At 54.7% G+C, this 23,978-nt stretch overlaps 6 protein-coding genes across 6 annotated transcripts; 2 read left to right on the top strand and 4 right to left on the bottom strand.

Annotated features, from left to right (window-relative positions):
- Positions 1–298: 298 nt before the first annotated feature.
- Positions 299–1,966, bottom strand: BDP81DRAFT_452730 (uncharacterized protein; the record flags this gene model as incomplete). The annotated part of the gene is made up of 2 exons (XM_060592771.1): positions 299–1,135; positions 1,199–1,966. The coding sequence occupies 2 exons, from the start codon at positions 1,964–1,966 to the stop codon at positions 299–301; spliced, it is 1,605 nt and encodes a 534-aa protein (XP_060441772.1).
- A 1,644-nt stretch (positions 1,967–3,610) lies between these two features.
- Positions 3,611–4,451, bottom strand: BDP81DRAFT_397552 (ER lumen protein retaining receptor; the record flags this gene model as incomplete). Its single annotated transcript, XM_060588335.1, has 4 exons — positions 3,611–4,104; positions 4,170–4,236; positions 4,296–4,354; positions 4,427–4,451. The coding sequence occupies 4 exons, from the start codon at positions 4,449–4,451 to the stop codon at positions 3,611–3,613; spliced, it is 645 nt and encodes a 214-aa protein (XP_060441771.1).
- Positions 4,452–5,227: 776 nt separating this feature from the next.
- BDP81DRAFT_435421 (WLM domain-containing protein) lies at positions 5,228–6,641 on the top strand. The gene has a single exon (XM_060591048.1). It carries the CDS (start codon positions 5,428–5,430, stop codon positions 6,466–6,468), a length of 1,041 nt encoding a protein of 346 aa, XP_060441770.1. The 5' UTR covers positions 5,228–5,427; the 3' UTR covers positions 6,469–6,641.
- A 442-nt stretch (positions 6,642–7,083) lies between these two features.
- BDP81DRAFT_452727 (LicD family-domain-containing protein) lies at positions 7,084–8,002 on the bottom strand (the record flags this gene model as incomplete). The annotated part of the gene is made up of 2 exons (XM_060592770.1): positions 7,084–7,132; positions 7,239–8,002. The coding sequence occupies 2 exons, from the start codon at positions 8,000–8,002 to the stop codon at positions 7,084–7,086; spliced, it is 813 nt and encodes a 270-aa protein (XP_060441769.1).
- An 8,709-nt stretch (positions 8,003–16,711) lies between these two features.
- Positions 16,712–17,204, bottom strand: BDP81DRAFT_463804 (bladder cancer-related protein BC10-domain-containing protein; the record flags this gene model as incomplete). Its single annotated transcript, XM_060594065.1, has 2 exons — positions 16,712–17,126; positions 17,188–17,204. 2 exons carry the CDS (start codon positions 17,202–17,204, stop codon positions 16,712–16,714), a joined length of 432 nt encoding a protein of 143 aa, XP_060441768.1.
- A 1,695-nt stretch (positions 17,205–18,899) lies between these two features.
- Positions 18,900–23,702, top strand: BDP81DRAFT_327296 (uncharacterized protein; the record flags this gene model as incomplete). Its single annotated transcript, XM_060585129.1, has 2 exons — positions 18,900–23,468; positions 23,520–23,702. 2 exons carry the CDS (start codon positions 18,900–18,902, stop codon positions 23,700–23,702), a joined length of 4,752 nt encoding a protein of 1,583 aa, XP_060441767.1.
- Positions 23,703–23,978: the final 276 nt, after the last annotated feature.

The raw sequence follows: 23,978 nt of genomic DNA, 5'->3' as shown, positions 1-23,978 counted from the left end.
GAGGCGGGCGATTACTGACGACCTCCGTCTCTCGTCTCACATGAATGTCAGACTGTAATAATACAATTGTGTATTATATTTCAGACAAGTAAAAATATGAAAGTTCGGGTATCATGACCCTGAAGAATAGTTAATAGAACAATGTAATAATGAACGTTACCCAGAAAAATCTGAGCGCATTAAAAAGTTTCCGTTTCTCTTCTGATACCTGTCATTCGATAGTTTGAGAACCACCATCTGTGACTCTCCCCCTCCCTGGACTGCTCATGTTGCCAAACCCCGCGTGCCCTTCAGCCCGTCACTCTCGCCTCGCGGGCGGAGGCGGCGAACCAGACCTCGCAAACGGCCAGTTCGGATCCTTCTCCCCTGTCGGAGTGTCGGCCAGGTCCCCAAACGGACTCACGGTCTGCGTCCGTCTCAGCCAATTCTTCGTGCCCTCCCCAAACTCGTCGCCCTCCTCGTCGACCCTGTCCAGCTTTTCATTGTTTGCTGGAGGTGGTGGTGCTTGTGCTTGTACCGATACAGGTGGTGGGCCTGTCCCTGGGCCTACCGTGAGAGGAGGAGGTCTCTCCTTCTCTCGATCTCGCGCAGGGCCCGGGGTAGCAGGCAAGGCCGTCGCCGGCGGGCCATCCCTAGACCTTGGCGGGAACAGAGAATACGGCGGCTTCTTGGGCGAAGGCGGCACCGGCCTCCTCGACACCGACTGTTCCCTCTGTATCGTACCCATGCCCATCTGCGGCGCGGTACTGCTCACAAAGGTCGTCTGTCGAGAAAAGTTGGGTTGCCCGTCGCCGAAATCACTGACCGCATAGCCCATACCACCAGATGACCCCGTCGTGCGTGCTGTTTCTGGCCGGGTCGGTGATATTGGACGTTTGACGTCTTGCGGGTAGCCATTATTCATAGCCAGCGCGTTGGTCGTCATGAGAGTGTTCTGCTTCGGGTAGCTGATGTCACGACGGAGTTCCCGTGCCGTTTGGTCCTTGCGTTTGTTACGCCGGTAACGAGTGAAGATGTAGAAGCCCAGTATGGTGAGGAGAGATGAACCGATGATGGCTCCCACGACAGCGAGTGCCGCCTGTGTGACCGATACTGCAGCACCTTGTGCTTGTGATACTCGCAGATTTGCATCGTCCTATGTATAATGTTAGAGAATTTGATTGTTACACGGCCGCTTGAACATGAAATAGCCACGTACCCTCGCAGCTTGAATCTGCTGCTGTGCCTGCTGCTGAGCATTTGATATCGCCGCACTGGCGGATTGCGTCGCAACAGCGATCGCTTGCGCAGCACTATTGCTAGCACTGGCTTGGATGCTCGCGATTTGAGAAGCCAGCTGTGTCTGCGCACTCGCCGTGACCATGGCAAGGTTGTCCGCAATCTGCTTGCTCGCAGTCTCCTTGGCCGCGTTCTGAGCATTGAGGATACCCTCCTTAGCGCTCACCTGTGCCTGGACGACGGCATTGTTGGCCGATATCGAGGCCTGGGTGGCCGCATCGTTGGCCTGCCTCGCCTGTTCCTCTGCCTGCCTCTGTCGGTCTCCGGCCTGTCTCACTTGGTCGTTTGCTTGTTGAATAGCCTCCCGAGCAGACTGAGATGCCGAAGCAATGGCCTGCTGTGCTGATCGGGACGCCGAGTTGATGGCGTCAATGGGGTTGCCGAATAATTGTCGTCCGAAGAGAGCCGGTGGTGTTGGTACCGCTAATACGACGCGGTCCTCGAGACGGGCCGGTTTGTTGTCGTCTGTCGATGCCGTGGGCGGCAACACCCGCTTGCCCAATAAGTCCTCGACCAGATCATGACCTGCCCTCCTCCTCCGTTGAGGTTCCGCCGGTGACCTGTGACCTCCTCCATTCATCCATCTTGCTCTTCGCCCACTTCCTTCATCCGCCGCCGCGACTGCCGCCAACACAAGGGAGGCCAGAACACAGAGCAGTAATATTCGTGGGAGGCAAGCCTTCACCATGATTTCATTGTCGTCGAATTATGTGTTCCTCCTCTTCACTGCATTCATATTATCCGTAGTAGTCCAAAACGAAAGAACCAAACCTCGATCACCATTAACAGAAGAAGACTAATCAGCAAGAGTACTTCGAAACGAACTGAAAAGGAATAACACAAGAAAAAAACCAAACCAGGAAAGGACAGGCTTCAGGCGGCCCGGTCAGCGGCCCTCGCCCATGTTATGGCCCATGAGCCCGCTTCATCCTAACCGTCGAACAATAAGAGCCCCACGGCTTTCAGCCTACCTGGGCAACGCCGACGCGGGTCGAGACTCGTTGGTCCATCTCCTCGCCAATATCACATCCGAGATAATGCAGTCGGCTTCATTGGAGTAGGACCTGGGGGGAGGGGGGTTGCGGGACGGGGCCACACGGCGGCTTCTTTCGTCACGATAGTAGCAGCCGCCGACTGGGGGAGATCAGATTAGCGCGCCACCGTCCCATCTCCTCATTCGGTCAGACGCCCAGAGCCCAGTTGGCTGTAATGCATGCAAGGTTTCACAAGTGGATTTGGAAACAGCACGCTGGCAGAAACGACAGAAAAGTTTATGCCTGCCGCTGGGAGGTGTTTGTTGCGTCCAGCGGCATCAACCTTCGGCTGCGTTCCGAGCTTGGTGGTGTCTCAAAAGCCAAAGTTGGACTGGATCCCTGGTCTGTTGAGGCTCCTAAGGCTCCCAGGGCGGAGGAGAATTACAATTGCGGGATCGTCTTCCAACAGCGTCGATCCTCAAGCTCCTTGGTGTCGCATATCCCTGTCCAGGGTCACTTGACTCGGACCCGGGAGAAAGTCAAGTTCGAGGTCGGGGTGGCCGGGGGAACCAAAAGGAACCGATGGCGACATCCATTACCTTGAATCGTCCGCCGACTGCCCACCACACTAGATTGCCCTTGTTCAGGGTCTGGCTCCCCTCCAAGTTAGGCAAAGGCAACGAAAACCTATAAGCCCAGCAGGGACCGACCTTCACTCGACGTCCCAAGAACCGCAACAAGATTTCGGAAGCCGGTGAACTAACCGAAAAGAACGAGTCATCCACGCGTGCCATAGCCGCTGAAATGTGTGTGCGCAAGTTGCGTGTTTGTGTTTGTGAGAGTGTGGATGGGTGGGGGAAACATGTTGCGCGAGTTGAGCGTGAGGGTCGTGGGAATTTGGAAACGTTCTTCACATTGACCATCTATATACCAGTGGGTGTCCCGGTCTTCTTTCCCTTCGTTCTCGATCATGTCGATCTGTGGGCACTTTGTGAGCAGCTCAACCAACACATCCATCCGTGCGTGGACTACTGGCTGTCTGGCCGTCCATGCAAAAAAAACTAACCATATCTCCCAACGCCAGCCATGCATCCGTCCGCCGTCACGGAGGATATTCCCTATCCTTCAGCCTGAGGCTAACCCTATGTTTGTTTTTGGTTTTGCGTAGTGTCTAAGAAAATCCCAACATTTGTTGAGAGACTGGACGAAAAATATGAACAAGGTCATGGTCCGCCATTTGGCTCCAGCGCTTGTTCGTAGCTTTTGTTGTTACAACCCATGACTCTGTTCCGCGACGCCTGCAACCTAGCGGATGCTGCCAGGTCGGCAGCCGAACGGAACCTCGTGGGAAGACGACATTAAACGGGCAGCTTAAACTTCTTGCCCTTCATCACCTTGGTGTAGTAGATCCAGAAGAAGTCACTGTAGAGGATGGTTTGGACGATGCCGGCGGTAATAGCGATCCAGTCAACCTTGTGGTTCGCCTCTGTGAAGTAACGGTAGATCCAGTTGGGGATGTAGAGGGCACGGTAGATGCCGAGGGCGAAGAGGTAGTGGGTAGTGATGGTCTCGGCCTCGCCAGTGCGCTGAAGCATGAAGAGCTGAGGCAGGATGGCGACGGCCTCAAGCCAGATTGAGAAGGACCAGGAGATCTCCCAGAAGCTGTAGGAGTAGGGGAAGATGATGGCCAGGGCGAGAGCTCCACCGAGCAAGTACTGAACGCGGAAGGTATCCTGATTGGGGTCGTTGGTTGGCTTGTAGGCGGTCGTCATGAGGTAGACGATGTACCCTTGTGCGCTGATGAAGAGGATCTTGAAGATGAGGTTCCATAGACTGGAAGTCGTAAACAAGTCTGGTGGATAGGCACCGGTCAGCTCAGGTTGAGGGGGGGAAAGGAGACGAGGCAAAGAGGCTTACCAAGGTACCTGGTGATGTAGACCAGGAAGTAAAGGGCTTGGGATTTGAAGGAAATTCCAGAACAGCTCTGAGAAGGTATTAGTTAAGGGTCCCGGGTGACGACATCGTGGGAGTCGCAAAGCTCACGTTCAGCTGCACCATCTTGTGGAGGAGGATGCCGATACTGGCAAGGTGGGACAAGTCCCCTGCAAGCCCATTATGTTAGTCCCCGAAGCATGGCAAATAATCGCATATTCGAGGGTTCTGGCGACACGTACCAGCAATACGGAAGAGATTGAGCATCGTGATGGGTTGGTTGCGGCGAGGCGATCAATCGCGATTGACGATTTTGGGGCGGGAGGGAGCTTCAACTCGGAGGGAGCTTGGAGCTGCCAGTGACAGCGCGGCTTATCGGATGGTTGTAATCAAGCAAGTACAGGTCCTCTTGCACGCCGGCGGTGTCCTTCGTCGTCGTCGTCGAGTGTCTTCGTGACGTGTCGTATCGTGTGGTCTGGTCTGGGAGTATTTTGAGGTCGTGAGGATGGAATTCTTGGGTTGCCGGGGGGAGGGAGCTCCAAAATGGCGTTTGACACAGCTGGCAGCTTTTTTTTTGGGTTTCCAGGAGGTCGAAAGGACACGAACGCGATTGCAAGCTCATTGGAAGCTGGAACCGACACTCGAGCCACACTCCAGGGCGAGCTGCTACGGTTGGCTGCTTCCGTTGTCCGCCTTACCTAATACGAGACAGATTGGTAGGCTTAGGTAAGGCACGGCAATGAAGATGAGACACCGCGCTCCTCCATAGGTTCGTTCCTGGAGACTAAGGCACCTACCCGCTGTGGGGTCCTCCATCGCTGCAAGTTGCAACGACCACGGCTGAGGTAATCACGCAAGCCGGGGCGGAAACCCCGAATCTGCGCTACGGGAATCGCGGACTCCACTTTTAAGTCCAGCCGCTGCCCCGAATGCGACGGAGGTCGGGGAGTTCCCAGGTGCGCCAAGCCGTGACGTATTACAAAGCTGCCTGAATGACAAACCTCCGAGAGTCCCATCACGGGGTGGCCATCTGCGCCTCAACCCGCACTCGCTGTGTTTCCCAACAATTCCATGCGTGCCACCCACTTCTGTATATAGACGCACAACTTGGCGCCACGATCATCAGTCTTTGGTACCCTGCACATATCTTACCTAGTACTTACTTACTAGCAAAAACACCTTGGCCATTCTTCAAGCTCTATCCGTACACCAAATCCGACGATCACCAATTCGAGCCCCCGCCATGGCCGAAACACACTCTTGCGAGTCCGACTACGACGACTCCGCCGATGAAGCCATCACCATCACTCTCACCCACCGCAACACACCACACACTTTCAAATTCCCCTCGGACGGAACAATCACCCACCTCTCCGAAGATGTCGAAGACACCCTCTCGATCCCCGCCTCAAATCAAAAGTTTATCGTCCCGAAACTCGGCCTTCTAAAGCCCCCCTTCAAAGACCCCGACATGTCCCTCCTCGACCTACAAAACAAAAAGATCATGCTCATGGGCGTCGAGGCCAAGGAAGTCGCCTCCCTCCAAGCCGCATCCGAGTTCGCCGCAAAGCGAAACGCCGCACGCAGCGCCGCCCGCAGACAGAACCGGCCCTCGAGGAGGAGAGACCAAGGGCGCGCGCAGGCGGACAGCACCTACACCTTCCTCTCCGTCCGGCCGCTCGCAGGTCTCCCGCGTCCGGAGCGATCCCTAGCTCTTCTCGAGAGGCTCAAGGAGGACCCGGGCATCCGCGCCTCCATGCGCAAGCACAAATTCAGCGTCGGTCTCTTGACGGAGATGGAGCCCCTGTCCAACACGCAGTCCAACCACGAGGGGACTACTCGACTCCTCGGCCTGAACCGCAATAACGGAGAGGCGATCGAGCTGAGGCTAAGGACGGATGCGCACGATGGATACAGAGACTACAAGACGATTCGCAAGACCTTGTGCCACGAGCTGGCGCATAACGAACACAGCGACCACGATCGCAACTTTTGGGATCTTTGTCATCAGATCGAGCGTGAAGTTGACGCGGCGGACTGGAAGCATGGCGGCAACACGGTCGGAGAGGGGTCTTCGTATTATGCGCCGGGACAAGATGAGGAGGAGGATGTTGAGGACCAGGGCGGTTGGGAAGGCGGAGATTTCGTCGTGGGAGGAGGTGGTGGTGGCAACGCTGGTCTTAGCCGACGAGAGATTCTGGCAAAGGCTGCAGAGGAGAGAGTCAAGAAGATGAACATGGAGAGGAGGGATGGAGGAAAGCCCGACTCTGGCCCATCATCATAGGGACTGCATGGGGTTATGGGGCAATGTTGAAGCGTTCGTTTAGTGTTTCTGTTTCCCTGTTTTCTGGTTTCAGTATTGCGCAGGCGTTGGTGGTTTGAATGTGGGATACAAGTTGACCTCGCCGGTCACGGGTTAGCTAGTCAACTCAATCACGATGAATGTCTGCTCTCAAAGATTTGACTAGGTGCCAGAATAGGTACCATGTTTGTGATTCGCATCATACTATTTTGCATGATCGTCTAAACCCTCAATGCGATGGTTCATCTAAGGTAAGGTAGTGACATCTTTCTACCCAACGGGTGAGCAATGCTGGTACTCGTACAAAATGCCGCCTTCTTCATGAACGCTGTGAAAAAAGAAAAGAGAGTGACCTCGTCCGAGTGTCCTCCCGGTATGATATTCCTTTCCTAGAACGCCTTGATGCCATGCCTATGCCATGTCCGGAAACACCGCCAATGTATATGGGCGTACGGCGACGCCAAATGCTGCCGCCCATATGCCCATGATTTTTGCTTCAAAAGGGAACGAAAAAGAAAAGTCGTATGCCGAATTGCAACTCGGAAAAGTCATCGCTTGAACTGATCCAAATTTCAATCATGCCGAATTCGTTTTCGGCTACTGCTGCGTCTTGAGCCACTCCTTTTGTTCGGGCTCCCACTTGTGTCTGTATCTCGTATTAGTCGTGAAAATAAGAGTCGGAATTCCGCCGCCAGGATCAAAGCTTATTTGGGGGTAAAAGCATGGATCCCAACGCAGATCGCTAAACTTACCCTTGCCATTCGGTAGTCACCAAGCTCTTGGTGCCATACTCCTCGGAAAGAATGCGCTCAAAGCTGTAGGGAATGGTGGCGGGGACGCCTTCGAACTCGGTCTCGCGCATGGGGAACAGGTCGGCGGTGCGGTAGCGGTGGTAGTTCTTACAACTCCAGACACCAGGCATTCCGGAGGGGTCGCGCTCGGCAAGGCCAGTGATGTCGATAAAGGCACCGTTGGCCATGTTGATCCAGCGGGCGTCAATGATGTTCTGGCCGTCGCCGCGGTCCTTGTCAGTGCCGTGCGGGTTGACGTCGAGGAGGTAGCGCTCCTTTCTGGCGTTGCCGTCCTTGTCGGTCCAGTCGAAGTCGTGCTCGGTGCGGTTCAGATTCTGGCCCATCCAGTACAGAGTCGCCGTCGAGACCTGGACATCGAGGTCGTAGTCCCACGGCATGATCTTGCCGTTCCACCACCAGCCCAGAAGCGTACCGTGGGCAAGCCATGTCTCAACCTTGAGCTTCTTGGTGATGGTCAGGTAAGAGCGGACGAGGTTGCGGAGAACAACGCGGTGGTCGTCGTAGCCCACCGCTTGCTTGAAGTAACGGATATCGTAGTGGCCAAGCTCTTCGCCACAGCAGGGCTCGTGGAAGTACTTGGTGTCCTCGCGCTTTCCTATGGCTGGTGACGAGGATTGGCTGATGTCTCTGGCTGCTTGAGGTGCCGCAAGAACGCTTGATGTGAGGCCCAGCACGGCGAGAGGGAGAGTAAGGTTAAAGCGCATCTTGGCTAGATGCGTTGTGTCACTTGAGCGGGATTCTTGATATCGAGATCCAGAAGGAGGAATTGTTAGTCGATAGCAATGACTGCAAAAAAAATCCCCAAGTTCCAAAAAATAAAAAAAATGGGGGAGTGCAGTTGTTTGTCGAGTTTGCTGGAGGCCTCGTAATGCCAAGATTTCGTCTTCGGGAGGTGGCCGATGCGAGGCAGGAAGGAGGTGAAGGTGGGTATGACAGGAGCCAGAGGGGCCGATGAAGGTAGTTCGGTTCTTAACTGCCTCAAACCAAGGTTGATGAGGACTAGTAGCGACTGCAATAGACGAGAGGAAGCGTAGAATAAACCCTTTGGTTTCTGGAGGTTGGTCAAAACTGGAGTGGGCGGCTTGTGGGTATCGTTAAAGCTGATCAGGCAATGGCGATGTGGTGTATAAGACGAGTTCCAGAGAGGGAGACCGAGGGCGAGGACGAGTAACGAGCCGAACCACTTTGAAGTCAGAGTATGAAATGGCGAAATGCGTTGCTGCAGGTGTTCAGACCGTGATGTCGAGGTCAGGTCTATGTCTATGTTACCGAAGGATGTCAAAACACGCAGATGCCAAGAAGTAAGAGGTAAGAGGAGAAGACCGGAGCGGACATTAGGGATGCGCGGCAGGGCAGGAGGAGGTGATATGTAAGTACATGGAAATGGATGTGTGGGAGGTGGATGGAGTGGGATTCGTGTATTCGTACGGATACATGGGCCCAGAGGAGAGAGAGGCGTGTGGTGACGAGAGAGAGACGGGAGACGGGTGTGGGAGTGGGCTTGTGGAGGGTGTGTGGTGATTCCGGTCGTGGTATTAGTGGAGTCCCGCCATGGCAAAGAATCCCCACGCATCCCATGGAGCACCTATGGAACTGGATTTTCTTGGAGACTTTTTTTTTTGCAGCTTTCGGATTCTTTGCCAAGATGATAATGCTGTTCCCAGCTCCAGTCTTTCCAATGGGCCTCCTTTCTTGCATTTGACTGTCCCTTTTTGTTGAATATTATCTCACAGAGCCAAGGAGACAAGAACAACAACGAAAAGACACAACAGGCACTCCTCCTCCCTCCCCGGGGACCACTTGGCACCTCATGTCTCGCCTCCAGCCGTTCCGCTGTCTAAGCCGCCTGGGTCGCAAATAACGGTAGTAGCACTGCCTTACGGAGTATAGACAGGTACTAGGTACTACGTAGAGGGCGTACGTACGACGGTGGTACTGATACTCTGTAGAGGCATACTCCCACATTCCTTTGCAAGAGACGGGAGTCGGAAAGAGACTGAGACTGGCGGGTTTGCGCGTATGCGCCATGTTTGAGCGGCATACGTAATCCCGCGTCGAAAGGAGTTGATGGAGGCAGGGCGGCCAGGGCCCGGGCTGTCGCCGGTGGCCGGGAGCGGGTGACAGGCCGCGTCCTACGGTGGTACTGACACTGCTGCGCCTGCTATTGTATCCGAAGCCAGACGAGGGCCCATCGGATCCATTGAAAGGTTAATTAAACACAAGAAATCAACAGACTGGCAAGGTTCGTTCGAGGAGCATTCCGCCGTAGGGACAATCTCAAAAAAGAAGCTTGAGCAAAATGGGACCCGGTGGGTGTGGTCCGGGAAAGACGGGGGTCAAGGAACCAAGGTAAGGTGGTAGCAGGGGGTGAGCGTGGGCGGAATATCAGAATCTGCAGTTGGCAGTTGCGCAGTTGGCAGTTGCACTTGCCCTCTGACTCTCCAAGCTCGGAACGGCAAGGGTGGAGACGGGGGTCCTGCCACTGGTATCACTTGACAGGTCTACAGAAGCTCGAGCCACCCCAAGCGGAGCACCTCTTCTACACACCATCCGTGTGAGGTGCACGGGCCAATCATGCACTCATCATATGGGGGGAAAAAACACAAAAGCCGCCGCAGCAACCTCAACTCTGAGATAATTAAAATCTGACTAACTACAGAAATCGAAGAATTAGGGCAAATTCAGTCTACTGACCAATATACAGTTCAAGTGTACTGGGGTGGGCGTTATACACTTACTTCTTTTTAACAGAAGGGAGGGGTCGAGTGTCGTGTGCTCCTTCTGTTGCTCGCTTTCTGCTCTCGTGCTCCTTCTCCTTCCTTGCAAGTCTCCCAATCTGAGTGCAAGGCAAGTGCAGGTGGTCCCAGACTTCCCAGACTTGCCAGTCGCCGCATAAGCCGCTAACGGGCTTGGCACAATTTGGGGGTAGCACCAGCGTCAAGGTCAGCGCCGGCGCCACTTGCGTGGAGCTAGGGGATATAGTCGCCTAGCCGATATCTGCCTTGGTCTCTTCTCTCCTCGATATCGTCCTTGATTGTCACATTGTGTGTGTGCGACTAAAGCCATCCTCTGCCATGCACCGCCGTTTGCTCGGTGCTAGGCTTAGTGCCGAGTGTGCCGACGAGCCGGGTAACTTGTAACTAACGACGACTTTGGAGTAGGTTGTCTCGACAATCTGATATCAGCAGCATAGTCCGAAGTGGCAGTCGGTCAGCCGCAAAGTCAATTGCAGTCATCTCAATATTCAAGTCATCTCATGAATGATGAGGGATGTGAATGCACTTAAGAAAAGGGGATGCATCTAGACGAATTCGTTTAAGCGAATGCCGAGGTGGAGTTGTCGAGTGTTGATCCATCGCCGTTTGGCCGAAACGGCAAGAGGGCACCTGACGACGGGACTGTGATCCTTCCTTATCGGAGCTGCCAACGTCACAATGGGACTTCCCAAGTCCCCATGGACCCATCCAGATGGAAGGTGCCCCTGTCCGCTGCTTCCCAATTCCTAGGTACTCCGTACTTCGCGGTGTAGTTCCTGCCCGGGGGCACACATCCAGATTCTGGGCGGTTCCTTCCATGATACCCCAAATCACCAATTTCACGGTCGCGGGACCGAAATATCGATGACGGGGCGATTTGGTGCACAGTGAATAAGGCAAGTCCCGGCCCAAGTCACTCGAGTGTCGCGTGCCCATTGACGAGTGCGAGCATCGAGAGATTCCCATCAGACATTCCCGTCTCCCAGTCATCCTTGATTTCATCCGATGTTGAATCCCCCGAAATCTGCATATTCGCCTTCAAACCATTGAAGCAGTCCAGGTCACTCACTGCTGCGCCCGACGGACACGGACACGCACATAGCCTAAGGTAATCGGCATCGGATCAAACAGCTTGGGACAAAACTGAACACCAAGGCACACACGGCACAGCACAGGCACGAAAGGCTACCTTGACCCCATTTCCTACCCGCGGACCATGGCTTGAGTCTCACAGTCTCACCCTCACTCTCAAGTCTCAACACGCCCCCTTGGCGCCATTCAGCTTCCCTCCTCCCGTCCAATAACGTGTAGCCGCTCCGTCGGGGCGTCACCTTGGCCGTCTCTGGGCTTCTGTCGATATGCGTGCCGGCGACAAGGAATCCCGTTCCGCTGCTTGGCATGTAGGATCTTGCCAGACCGTACTCCGTATCGCGTATGGAGTGCAGCCTACGGAATACGGATACTTGTTCAACCAGGATTCTGGTCTCAGGAGTCAGAACTACATTTACAGAACCAGCAGCCTCATTATCAACTATCAACCTCGCCACCTTCTTCGTCCAATACTCAACGACTTGCAGATATCTACACCCCTTGCCCCGGCTGTCAGGCGCAAATCTAGGATCAATCCGCTCCGCGTATGGCGATCAGCAGCTCTGCCTCAGCGTACATAAGGTAACGTCTGATATTGACACGACTGACACAGAAAGACACGATGAACGACTCGAGTCGTCCATCCGAACCCACGGGTCGATCAAACCAGACATCCAACCAGATTGTGCCCAGAGTCTAATGGAATGGCTTGAAAGCTGAAATATTCAGGGCCCAAAAACGAACCCTTTTCCCTTCCAGAAACCAAACGTCCCGGCACCAGCAACCTCACCATTCCATTTTCACCGTTCCGCTGCCGCCTCTCACTTCAAAGCTCACGCCCTCACGCCCTCTCAGTCTCGACTCTCGGCTGGTCAATCAACCTCAGTGCGCTCCAATTGGCACTTGGCGCCGGTGGCCCCACAGCGACGCGTGGCCCTGCTGCAAGACACCCCTGCCACTTATCCCTTTTGGCGACAACGGCTGTCTTCAACTCTTGTCCCCCAGTCGAATCGGCGAAAGAGACTGTCCAATTTTTCTGCCCATTGATGATTTTTTAGATGCATAATTCAGCACAAGGACCACGAATCTGCAGATACACACACTGGCATGCCCTGGCACGAATGCTGAGAATCGTGGCGCAAGTGCCCGCTCTTTGTGGCTCAATCACTTCCGCTCCGCCCATCGTCCGCCTCCCTCCCGTCCAGGCTTCAGCTTGTCTGATGTTGTCGGACCCAGAGCTGTGTTACCAACCAACAGTGACCCTTTCTCCTCTGACGGGCCACGGCACGCCCAAGGAGTCGTCGCTAGTCAACACAAGTTTGGCGGCTAGCAACAGAAGCTTTCGTGGCCCCCCGGTTTCAGGTTTCTCCTGTCAACTATGGCAACTCGTCACTGGCCGCGTGGTTGGCGTCGACAACCGGCACCCTTTGCCGAGGGGGACAACAACTTGCGGTCGGAGGCAGCAGTGGCTTTCAGGCTGGGAAGCATCGCTCAGAACTTACTAGCAGAAAGGGAGGCGGCAATCATATTGAAATGAGAAGGCAATCCGATGTTCGCCCTCGTGTCTGCAGTCAATTGTGGCTGCATGCCTCGGCGCCGAAACGGCCAAACAAGACCAACAACAAACCACTACAGATACGGATACGGATACAGCCTTGGTACGGATTGCCATGCCCATCCTTATACAGAATTACAGATACAGATCCTAGTTACGGATAGTGATGCTGTGATACTTTGGTACGGTCGGTCTCCTCTACTTCGTACGGCGTCAGCAAGACGACCCTGTCTCTCTCTCCAGACAAAAAAGGCTGGGGATCTCGCAAAGCGTTATGGTTGGTGGTGGGAGAATTGGCATTGTCTTGGCCGTCTGCCGGCGCTCCCGACTGAACACACGCCCTCGAATTGTCTCAGTCTTCCAACCGTCGGGCGAAGAGAAGGAATGCCTGAATCAAACTGACGGAATCCTTCGAGATGCTCTCGCCCAAACTGTTTCTATTTCCGCAGCGACTGGAGAATGCTCTTCATCAACCGTTTCTTCCACTGACCAGGACTTTGGAGTCTGGACATGGTCCAAGACGCTGAGCTACGAATAGACCCTGGACATTGCTGAAAGTGGAGAGACTTTGGGTATGCGTACGAATACATACTCCGTCCTCTGCCTCTGCACTCGCACTCATCGCATCTGCCCCACCGCTCATGCAAGGTTCGCCTCCAAATGCAGATAAGCATCATCGTAAGAGGGCGAGGCTCAATTAGAGGCTCTCGGCCGGGGTCCATTGTTCAAGGAAGAGCCTGGAGTATCATTGACTGACAAGAAGACTAGAAATCATTCTCCTCAAACGGGTGGTCACTCACACGACACACAACCTGGGCAGAAATGGCGAAAAGCTGACGCCAAGCATCCACTCATTGAGAGGGATCGCGCCACAACCCGATGCAAGCTTGCACATCACCATGATCGATATTAATTGCCCGGTGTTGCCGTTGACGTGTGCGCCGTAATGTGGGCAGGGCCGAGTCCCGGGACTCGTCGGCGGCACCGCCTCCGCGACGAAAACATCCAGGTCCGCCCCGCCCTACCGGCCTTCCGCGCCTCTTACGGCGACCGCGCAAGCTCCTCCGGCCTCCTGATCCATGATGATTCCCGTTTGCCCGTTCTCAAGACGACCGGTCGATCGGTCCTCGTTCCCTGACCCGGAAACGCGGTAAACTCTAATTGAGAACTCGTCAGTGCTTCCAAGTTCGGGATACTAAGCCTCGGGACTGATGGTTATGCTTGTCCAAAGTCTATTCCTGGTCCCCAAATCGGTACGGCACATCACGCTGACACCACGCCGCCCGAATTTGACTGCCGGCTTGGCTCTACTGTCTACAACGGTGAACATCTAAACCGGCTGTATTGACTGAAGTAGGCATGTACTGATCACTGGCCAAGCACTGCCTCATCGCCAGCCGCCCACGTCAGTATGAAGCTTATTTGACGAAGCCTCAAGGCTTGCTAAAGGTGCCAAGTGGGATGCCCTTAGCTCCTCAGCCTTCAGTTGTTATAGCTAGTAAACCTCTTTTGGCACTTTGTAGAGCTTCGTGTGCTCGAGAGAAAAGTTCGCCAACAAGCGATAAGTACATCAAATCTTCATGAGGCTTGGTTGCAAACGGCTATGTATCCGCACGTGGGTCGCCATGTTGTTTGCTCGGCTCTTTGATCCGTGACAAAGGCAGACATCCGGCAGTTGCCGCTCATCCGTATACTACGGAGTACCTACCTATGTAACCCAGGGCATCAGGCGAGGTTTCTCTAGTCTATTAGTGTTAACCGCTGCTGGCATTGGATGACGGTGTCTTTTGGATACTGCATAAGCATAAATCGACAGGCAAATATGACGTAGACTATTCTTGCTGCTGACAGACACTGAAGTATATCTCGATCATGGTATAAGATATCCATCGTCCTTAAACAATCACATTGGACATGGGTTGTCTTGCCTGCGAATCGAAGAAGTTAAAAAGCTCCCCAGATCCTTCAAAGTCTTTCGTATATTTATTCCATCGTATGCCTCCCAACGGAGGAGACAAAGTCTCTCAACGGGTCCGCATGTCCTTCTAGATGTAAATACCAAACTCGAAGGCTGCGTGGACTTCGTCGCAAAGCAATAGCTTTAGTTGTATAATATTCAGAGCTTCGAAGAGTTGGACTGCGTATATGTAAAATGAACATTGAAGGGATGTGATGAATCCTCTTTAACTCAACGTTCAGAAATTCACAGGGGTTCCTCGGGCTCACGCCAGGGTTCCATCTATCAGTAGCTTTGCGGAGAGGTAGTCGTGTTATGATTTCATCATCAAGCAGTCTCAAAAAATGTCCTGGCAGGCTAGGGGCAGGCTGCCTGCCTAGGTACCATAACATCCCATGATGCCTCTCCCAACCTTCTTTTACTAGATAGGAGGTGTCAATTCCAAACGCGAGTGAGCAACGAAGTTTTGCTTCTCAGCTTTTCACGGTGGGAGTGTTTCACTCTTCCTCGCCCATCTATGAACCCGCTTGTTGCCAACTTTGATAAATGAATTCACCCTACTTTGACTTTGGGCCATGACATGACAATTTCATCCCAACGCGTCTGTTAAGATTCAGCAGTACTGGTATCGAAACCGGAGTTTTACTCCAGAAACGGATCTTGGGTAGTTGAACTTACCGAGTCGGGTCTTAACTCGGGCTACCTCATGGCGATATTTTTTGCATATGCCGTTCAATATGTTCAATAATTCAGTACCTCGAAGACTGGCCCCAGTGTGCAGCATTGCTAGCCATTTCATTAAGCATGCTAGTAGCTTTTAATACAGAAGGTCTTCTTGAGCAGGCTCTCGTTCTCCTACGACCAACTATGTATGGAATGATATTGAAGCAGCGCAGATACACCTCGTTCTATCTCTGAATTACCAGGCAGGCTCGGCTAGATTCAATTCCGTCAGTGTTTTCCGGAGGCAAGTAGCCCACATGGTATCTAATATCCCACTCCATGTTTTCAAAAAAAGTGTAGATCTCGATAAGTGCCGGACGGTTTGGTCAAACACATATCATCATCATCATGGCTCAGAGGTCGCCTTATCGCTTGGAATCGGACGGCAGCTTCGAGCTTGGTCTCACAGAGACGCCATCGTCGAACTGGAATCGTCAAAATGGCTTTGATGTGCCATGACTGAAGTATAAACACGTTCACGAGCAGTCGTACAGATCGTGTTCTGGGTTCCTGCTTAGATGAGCCACATCTGTTTACCACACTGGCTTTCAACACCACGAGAAGTGCTCAATTGGATCGCTAACGTCTAGTCAGAGTTGAACATCATTATCAGCATGACCTTCATCTCCTATGTTCATACCTTGTGTCTTCTCCCAACAGTGAGCAAGATTGAAACGGACGCCATGAGACAGGCAGTCATCAATAGTACGAGGGAGTAAGGATATTTTGGGAATAAAGGCGGGCAGGGCACCGAGTACATCGGTACTATCTACCTTATCACCCGACGACACAAGATACAATATAGTAACTTCATGCAATAGAAGGCTCGCATCCGCCGCGCTTGCACTTGACTTCTTGTTTGCTTCCCCGGCTATGGTACACTCGCGTTAGAGATGGAAGGAGACGAACCACGAGCAAGATATCCGGATGAAGTACCGCGACTGTTAGGATGTAGCTTTCAAGACGTGAGTGCTAAGCTTCTCCAGACACGTCAAGCTGGAAGGCGGCGCGGAGTTCGGATTTGCTTGGTATCGTGTTGAATACATTTATATACCTAGTGCTGAAAGGAATGACCCTACGGAGCACAATCGTTCTGTTCTATACGGGCAAAACAAACCCTCGAAAAGCCTAGTGTCAAAAAAGCCCGGTGCTCTATTTCACACGGCACGCACCATGTACAATATAAAAACGCCCTGGAATGCACCTGGGGACCACTGTGGTACACCGCCTGTCCATTTTCCTGCCCTATTATCGTGCCGTCTTTTCCTAACGTCGCAAGCAGTCATTACTCATGAACACTCATTCCCTTCGCACAGCCTGACGGCAACATCGCCTACAAGCGGATGTTGATGTCAAGGCAATCGACCCGCCATTCCCTCCGGCCCAGCAGACTACGCAGCCACTCGATGCCCAAACCCGTCCACTCCCGTCTCTGCCGCGCGAGTTCTTCAGCCGCAGCCCCGGCCAGAGCGCTGGCTGTCGAGTTGATGACTTCCACCACGGAGGCGTTGAAGCTGGTATTCGGATCGAGCTCGGGGAGCGGGAGGGAGGTAGGCGGGCGGGGTTGGAACCAGTTGCTGCTGAAGTCGAAGAAGCAGCGGTCGGACCAGTTGCACGAGGTGAGGAAGAGGATCAAGAGCAGGAAGCTGCAGTAGACGCAGGGCCGGTTGAGGAAATAGGTGCAGATGAAGAAGAGGAAGATGAAGGCCGGCGAGGCGTTGGTCGGGATAAAGAGGAGCGGGAGCCAGCTGTGGAAGTCGTCAGCAGGGACAATTACGATGGCTCAAGGAATTGCTCCATGATTCTCACCTCCGTAAACAGAACATGGTGCCGGGTATGCGAAAGGGCCGTGACGTAGATGAAGGCGACGTGGGATCCCTGAAAGGTTGCTGGCGTCGGGAGGGGAGGGGGGTTCCCCAGGCTGAGTGCTTCTTTCAACGCGCCGTCGAATCAGTGGACGTTGAGAGCGTTCCGAGAGTCCAAGTGCTGGTTCAACTGGTTCGCGAGCAGCGCAGAGTTGCGAGATGTTGTGTCTTGAGTGTTTGTGTACCTAAGGTAAGGTAATCGCAAACGACTTGGAAGGGTTCAGTTGGGCCAAGGTATCGTATCAGTACTCCGTACACTGCACGCGATTCGGCAAGGGGTCCAGTGCAAGGAATGATCTCGTGGTTCGGTTGCAAGCTGGAGGCAGCGAAAAGGTTATTGGGTCCAGCAGCCAGTGCCCGGGTTGTTCCAATCTGGCAATGTCGTGGAATGCAAGGCAAGGCGGGATGGCGTCGAAATAGACGGGAAAATAAAAAAGGGACGTTCACTGGTTTCGTGCAGATCTGGTGCAGTCGACAGCCGCCTTTCTCTCTCTCTCTCTGTATTTCTGTCTGACTGTCTGGGGGTCTCAGGACAGGCATTTGGAGATTTGCTTACGTCAGGAAATGTACGAACCCGATTCTGCAAGCAGCTTAATTACCGGGGAGCTCTCTCTCGGGCTGCCGTCGCTGCCCTCCACTGAGGGAAGCATCAGGTCTTGGGCGGCACGGCGGTTGATGATTAGGTAACCCTTCCAAAATCTGTACCTGTGGGAGCCGTGGGAGCAGTGGGAGCGGGGAGGAAAGACCACCAGTGGCACGTCCCCACGTCGTCCGCCACGTAGCGCACAGACCAGCTGCATCCTGCCGGTCTGCCCAAGCAGTAGCACCCAAGCACCCATGGCCGCCGCCTGGCCAGCAACAGCAGGACTCGCAGCACCTAGTACCTCAGCACCGTGGCACCCAAGCTCTTCTGCAAACCCAGGGCAAAGAAAGATATGTACCTCCATTACCTAAGCTTCCCCGGCCAGGAACAGTAACCTCTCACCTCCCAATTGCCTCAAACAGCACCCGCGCTGGCACTAAGGCACCACCGATTGAAGGACCCCCAAGACACCCGGGCCCAAAGTTGCGCTAAATCGAGTGGCCGCAGGCAAATCGCACCTTCCAAGTTCCTTCCCGCACCGCCTCAGACACCTCCAGCAGTCCAGGCTGTCTTACCTCAGGTACCTTACCTGGGCTAGGTATGTACCTTCCATAGCTGCAAAGACGCGCCGGGCCTTTGTTGCTTCCGTCCAGACCACCTGGGGAAAGCACGGAAAGCACAGAGAACGTTCCTTCCTCTCAAAATTCAACCACGTCACCCCCCTGCTCTTTGCTCCTTGCTCTCTTCTGCGCGCTACAAGGTTGTGCCACCTTTAGGTTGGGCTCTCAGGAATTCCAGCGCCGCCAGCCTCTCCCATCCTTCCATTCTCCGTCCCAAAATTTATTTTCGATATCCCATACCTTCACCTTCACCTTCACCTCACCGTTCCTCTTCCATCCTCCTCCTCCCTCAAAACCTCAATTCGCAAGAAAATCAACACATTTTCGTGTAACGACGGAAGGGTCTGCTCGTCAATTGTCCTTCGTTTCCCTCGTCGGATCACGTCCCTTGCCTCGCTTCCTCTCTGCATCCTCTTTCCCTTCCCAAAATCTCTCACATCTCCGGGCGCCATCATGGTGTCTCCCATGCCCCCAGCACCGACACCCCCTGGTGGCAGTATGCCCTCAAATGGCGATCGCAGCAACAATTTGCTGAATTTGCTCAAGTTCAGCGGTGTGGGAAGTGCGTCGGCTGCGCAGGCTCGCCAGGAAGGCTATCAGCAGCAGCAGCAACAGCAGCAGCAACAGTCTCCCCAGCAGCAGCAAGCCCAGCAGCACCACTACCAACAGTCACCGCAGCAGCAGCATCACCAGCATCAACAGTTGCAGCATCAGCCCCACCAGTCACAGCCTCAGCCTCATCAGCAAGGCCGTGACTCGTCCTCGTCGATGCCCTCGTCTATCCCGACGCAGATCGTCGCACCCGCCCGCGCCCCGGCCGACCCTACCGGCCTGCTCGCCGCTCTGATGAAAGGAGCTCACGATGGCGAGGAGTCGCGTCCCGAGCCGCCTCAAAACGGCTCCTTCTCGACTTTTGGCGCATCGTCGCCCCCCGACGATACGCGCGCCTATCTCTTGAACTTGCTGAACCGCCCGAAGCCTAGTCAGAACGACTTGCTTCTGTCCGAGTCCACCCGTTCCAACCCCCCTCAGGCGGGCGAAAACATCCTTCACAGGGTGCTTGCTGAAGCTGGTCAAGCTCCCAACTTGTCCCACATGGCTTCCAACTCGTTCGAGTACGACCCCAACAGCTACGCTCAATCGAGCGGCAACTATGGCACCTACTCGTTCCCTCCCACCCAAGATTCGAATCTTCACGTCGCCCAGCACCAGCAGCAGTATGGCTACAATGCCAACCACAACGGCAGCAGCTTCGACGACTCTCAAATCACTTCGCCGCACAATCGAACCCCCAAGACTGGTTCCATCTCGGGAATCGCCCCACCTCAGTCGTCTGGCCAGTCACCTGCTGGTCCGGCTTTCCAGATCCTCAAAAAGGCTCACGACTCGCCGAGCTCTCATCACTCCCATCATGGAAGCGAGTCTAAGCGCATCGTCAACGAGCATCGTAGCCCCCTCGCCAGCCCCGAGCGCCTTCGCCACAGCTTCGGACACGGTTCTTCCCCTGCAGACAAGCTAGCCAACCCTACGCCTGGCTCCACTGCCTCGTATGCGAGCATCCCTGCCGAGAAGAACAAGGAGACGGTCTCTGAAGCAATTCACGATATTGCCCAGCAAGCCGACTACGAGGCCCAGCAAGCTCTGGCCCGCGCTGAGGAAGAGCAGTCGCGGCCAGAGTACATGCAGGATCTTGAAGACATGGAGGCCGCTCGTACCGAGAGGGAGTTTGAGGAGAGCGCCCACCATGCTGCTCAAGCCATCAAGAAGGAGCTCGAACGCGAGGAGAATAGAGACCTCCTCGAAAAGGTTGTCTCCGCCGAGGTGGCTGATGAGGTTCGCGAGATCATCGAAGAGGCTGCGAGCCATGCCGTCGCCGACAGCTGGGAGAGCGCCGACCAGGACGAGATTGTGGTGATTGAGGAGGAAACTCCCGCTCCCGTCAAGGTCTTCAACTTCCCCATGAAGCCTTGGATCTCAATTGCTCTGCAGGACAGCGCTACCGAGCCTCGACCTCAGTTCAGAGACGAAGCCATCATGGATATTGCTCGTCTCAAGAAAGAGTTCGACCAGATCGACCGCAACCTCTACACTGCCACCGAGAACTACATGGCCTACGGCATGTCCAAGGCTGGTGGTCTCCGCGTCATTAGGCAAGACGACGGCAAGGACGCCAAGATCTTCACCGACACCAAGGACCGCATCTTCAATGTCGCCATGTCCGTCACTCCCACTGACCACACGGGCATCCATCGCGAGGCCATCATTGGTACTGGCATCACTGGCACTGTCTACTGGGTTCAGATTAAGAGTGGCGAAAAAGACCACATTGAGGACGCCCATCCTGAGCAGTACGGCTTCGCTCTGCCTCCTATGGCTTCCCACGAAGGTGGCGATGCCCCTGGCGGCGTTCTCAAGACCCGTGCTCGCACCTCGACCATTCACCCCGAGTTCTTCGCCGTTGGCCGCGGCAAGTCCATCAACATCATCTGGCCCACATACATCATGCAGAACAACCTGTTCAAGCCTGGCCACGACCGCGTCGTCGACACGGAGAGATTGGCTAAGCAGTGTTCGTTGAAGATCAATACTGGTAAGGCCGGTAAAGACTTCACGTTCAGTCAGGACGATAGCGTGATAGTGTCTCTTGACAAGTCTGGACGTGTCAAATTCTGGGACGTCCGTGACCTGACCGCCGCCAAGGAGGGCAGCGACCCCCGTGCGCCCATTCCCGCCCACACTTCACTTGAGGTGAAGGAGCCTCTCATGACCCTCACCAGCACTCCCGAGGGCGAGAAGGCGTGGCCCACGTCCGTCCTCCTCGTTGACAAGCTTCGCCCGTACCAGAAGCGCTGCGCTCTGCGCTACATGATCATTGGAATGAAGCAGAACCACACTCTGCAACTCTGGGATCTCGCGCTCGGCAAGCCTGTACAGGAGTTCAATCTCCCCCACACCAAGGAATCTGACGCCGTCTGCAGCGTCATGTACCATCCTCCCACTGGTATGCTGGTGATCGGACACCCTACCCGCAACTCCATCTACTTTGCGCATCTTTCGGCTCCTAAGTACAACCTGAAGAGCGTCTCGCAGGTGGAGTACATCCAGCGTTTGGTTGCCCAGGACACCACCATCCCCGCGCCCGACTCGACTGCCGTTATCAGCGGCGTTCGTGAGTACTCGTTTGCGAACCGTGGCATCCTGCGCAGTCTCGACATTCTCTGCAACCCCGCCATGGCTCAGGAGACCGACGAGCCGACTCTATTTGAGCTCTACGCCATGCACTCTAAGGGAGTCGCATGTCTTTTGATCAAGCAAGCCGAGCTCGGCTGGACCAAGGACAACAAGGTCCTGGCACCCGTTGATGCTGTTGACGCTGGGGTCGTTACTATTTCGAAGCTGAAGCCCCCTGCCAGCCAGCCCGCCGAGCCCAACCACCAAAATGCCGAAGGTGCCCACCCCTCGGCTCGCAACATTGCGAAGGACTCCCTTCTGCAGACCACGCCTTCTCACGATGACAATGCTCCTCGCCGCGGTCCCGAGTCTGTCACGCCAGTCAAGATCGCCAAGGCGGAGTCAAAGGAGGAGGAGACGCCCGTTCCCGCTCCTGCCCCTGTCAAGGAAGAGAAGCAGGAGCGCAAGAGCCGCAAGAAGAAGGCTGCAGCAGCAGCAGCTGCCGCAGCGGCCGCCGCGGCTGCCGCCGGCAACGAGCAGACCAATGGCTCACCCCGTGTTGGTCCTTCCAGCAACAACAACAACAACTCCAAGGACTCCGGCAAGTCTTCCGGCAACAACTCCAGCTCAAACTCCATCACCCAAGAGTCTGTCGAATCAGCAATCAGCAGCATGGAGACTCGCCTCCAGAACGGATTCAACAACTTGCTCAATTCGTCGTTCAAGACGCTCCACGGCCGCATTGACGAGGGTCTGCGTGCCCGCGAGGCCGACTTCGACGACCGCCAGCTCAAGCTCCTCAACATGGTCTCGGAGGTCCTCAACGAGAACACCCAGAAGGTTTTGGAGGCCCTCATCCAGGAACAGTTCAGCAATGCGGTCATCCCCGCTATTGCTGACGTCGCCGGCAAGGCTGTTTCTGACCAGTTTACCAAGAGTATGAACAACCAAGTTTCGCACTCTGTTCAGAAGGAGATCCACAAGGCCCTTCCTTCCGCGACCCAGCACGCCCTGCAGAACGGCGACTTTGTGAAGGCCATCTCGGACAGAGTCGGGGCTACGGTGGCGGCCAACGTCCAGCAAGAGGTCGTGAGCACTTTGACCTCTCGTCTGGGCCCCTCCTTCACCAACATGGCAACCCAGGCCTGCCAGCGCGTGGCCGGCGAACTCCAGAAGCAGCACCGCACCGAAATGGAGAATCTCAACGCTCAGCGTCTCGCCGAAAGCAACAAGGTTGATCAGCTGTCCGCCATCGTGACTCGTCTTACTGGCACGATCTCCAGCATGGCGGCGTCCCAGGAGCAGTTCCAGAACGAGTTCCTCAAGTTCCAGCAGCAGATGATTCGTGTGCAGGCCCAGGCCCAGCAGCAGCAGCCTCAACAGGTGCCGCATCACCAGCAAGCTCCTTCCTACGCTCCTTCTGTTGTCAGCCAAGTTCCCAGCCAGGTTCCCAGCCACATGCAGAGCCAGGCTTACAGCAACCTGCAGAGTCCCGACAGGGCATCGCAGCATTCCATGAGCTACAGCGGCCATTCTCAGGCTCTCACGGTGGCCAAGTCCAACAACAAGTACGATGCCGACCTCCAAGCTCGTATTGCTGTCGTCAACCAGCCGATGAAGGAGGGCAGAGCCGAGGAGGCCGTCGTCCGCTGGATGCAGTCTGGCCGTGAGCAAGAAGTGTTCGAAAAGTACATGTCCAAGTACAGCCCTGAGTTTGTGCGCAACCTGCCGCATCTCGTTCTCCTGACCGTAACTGCTACGGTCAGTCTGAACCTGGAGTCATACACTCGCGAGAGAATCGCCTGGCTCGAGATGGTTGTCCACAGCCTTCAGGTCTCGCTCGGCGAAATGGTGAGTAATTTTAATGCTAGTTTTCATGATTCGCTGCTAACAGATGTTTAGGATGGCGATGCTCGTGCGGTTACACCAAAGATTATGGGTATGCTGGTGGCCCGCGTCGAGGGTCTCTTCGTTCGCATTAGCAGCACTTCGGGCAACGACCCGGTTCTCAAGAATCTTTCGCAGATCATTGTTAACGCGAAGCGGGTGATTGACGCCTGCCAGGACGAGCAGCAGTACGCTTAGGAAGCAGACAGTTGAAAGTGAATATCTCACACCTGGCCTGATGACGACATGACGATATCAAGTACATAAGACATTTCGACAGCATACACATTTGCAGGAAGGCCTTGCTACGAGGCATGGGTACGATGTGGGGGAGATGCGTCTCCTGAAGAATGGGTGGGCAAGATAGCCGACGGTCGATACCTCAGTGCACATATGGCTGCGTTTTCTTTGGCATTTGGAAGAATGGGGTCTGTGAATACGTTTTTCCATGGGAGGCGTATTTCCAGGCATGCG

The sequence above is a fragment of the Colletotrichum phormii genome (genome assembly GCF_030913505.1).
Source record: "Colletotrichum phormii strain CBS 102054 chromosome Unknown BDP81scaffold_19, whole genome shotgun sequence".
NCBI classification, from domain to species: Eukaryota; Fungi; Ascomycota; class Sordariomycetes; order Glomerellales; family Glomerellaceae; genus Colletotrichum; species Colletotrichum phormii.
This window is presented reverse-complemented; position numbering and strand designations above follow the sequence as displayed.

Excerpts from the sequence above, each read along its gene's own strand:
- BDP81DRAFT_435421 (XM_060591048.1), top strand. The coding sequence starts at position 5,428 with ATGGCCGAAACACACTCTTGCGAGTCCGACTACGACGACTCCGCCGAT.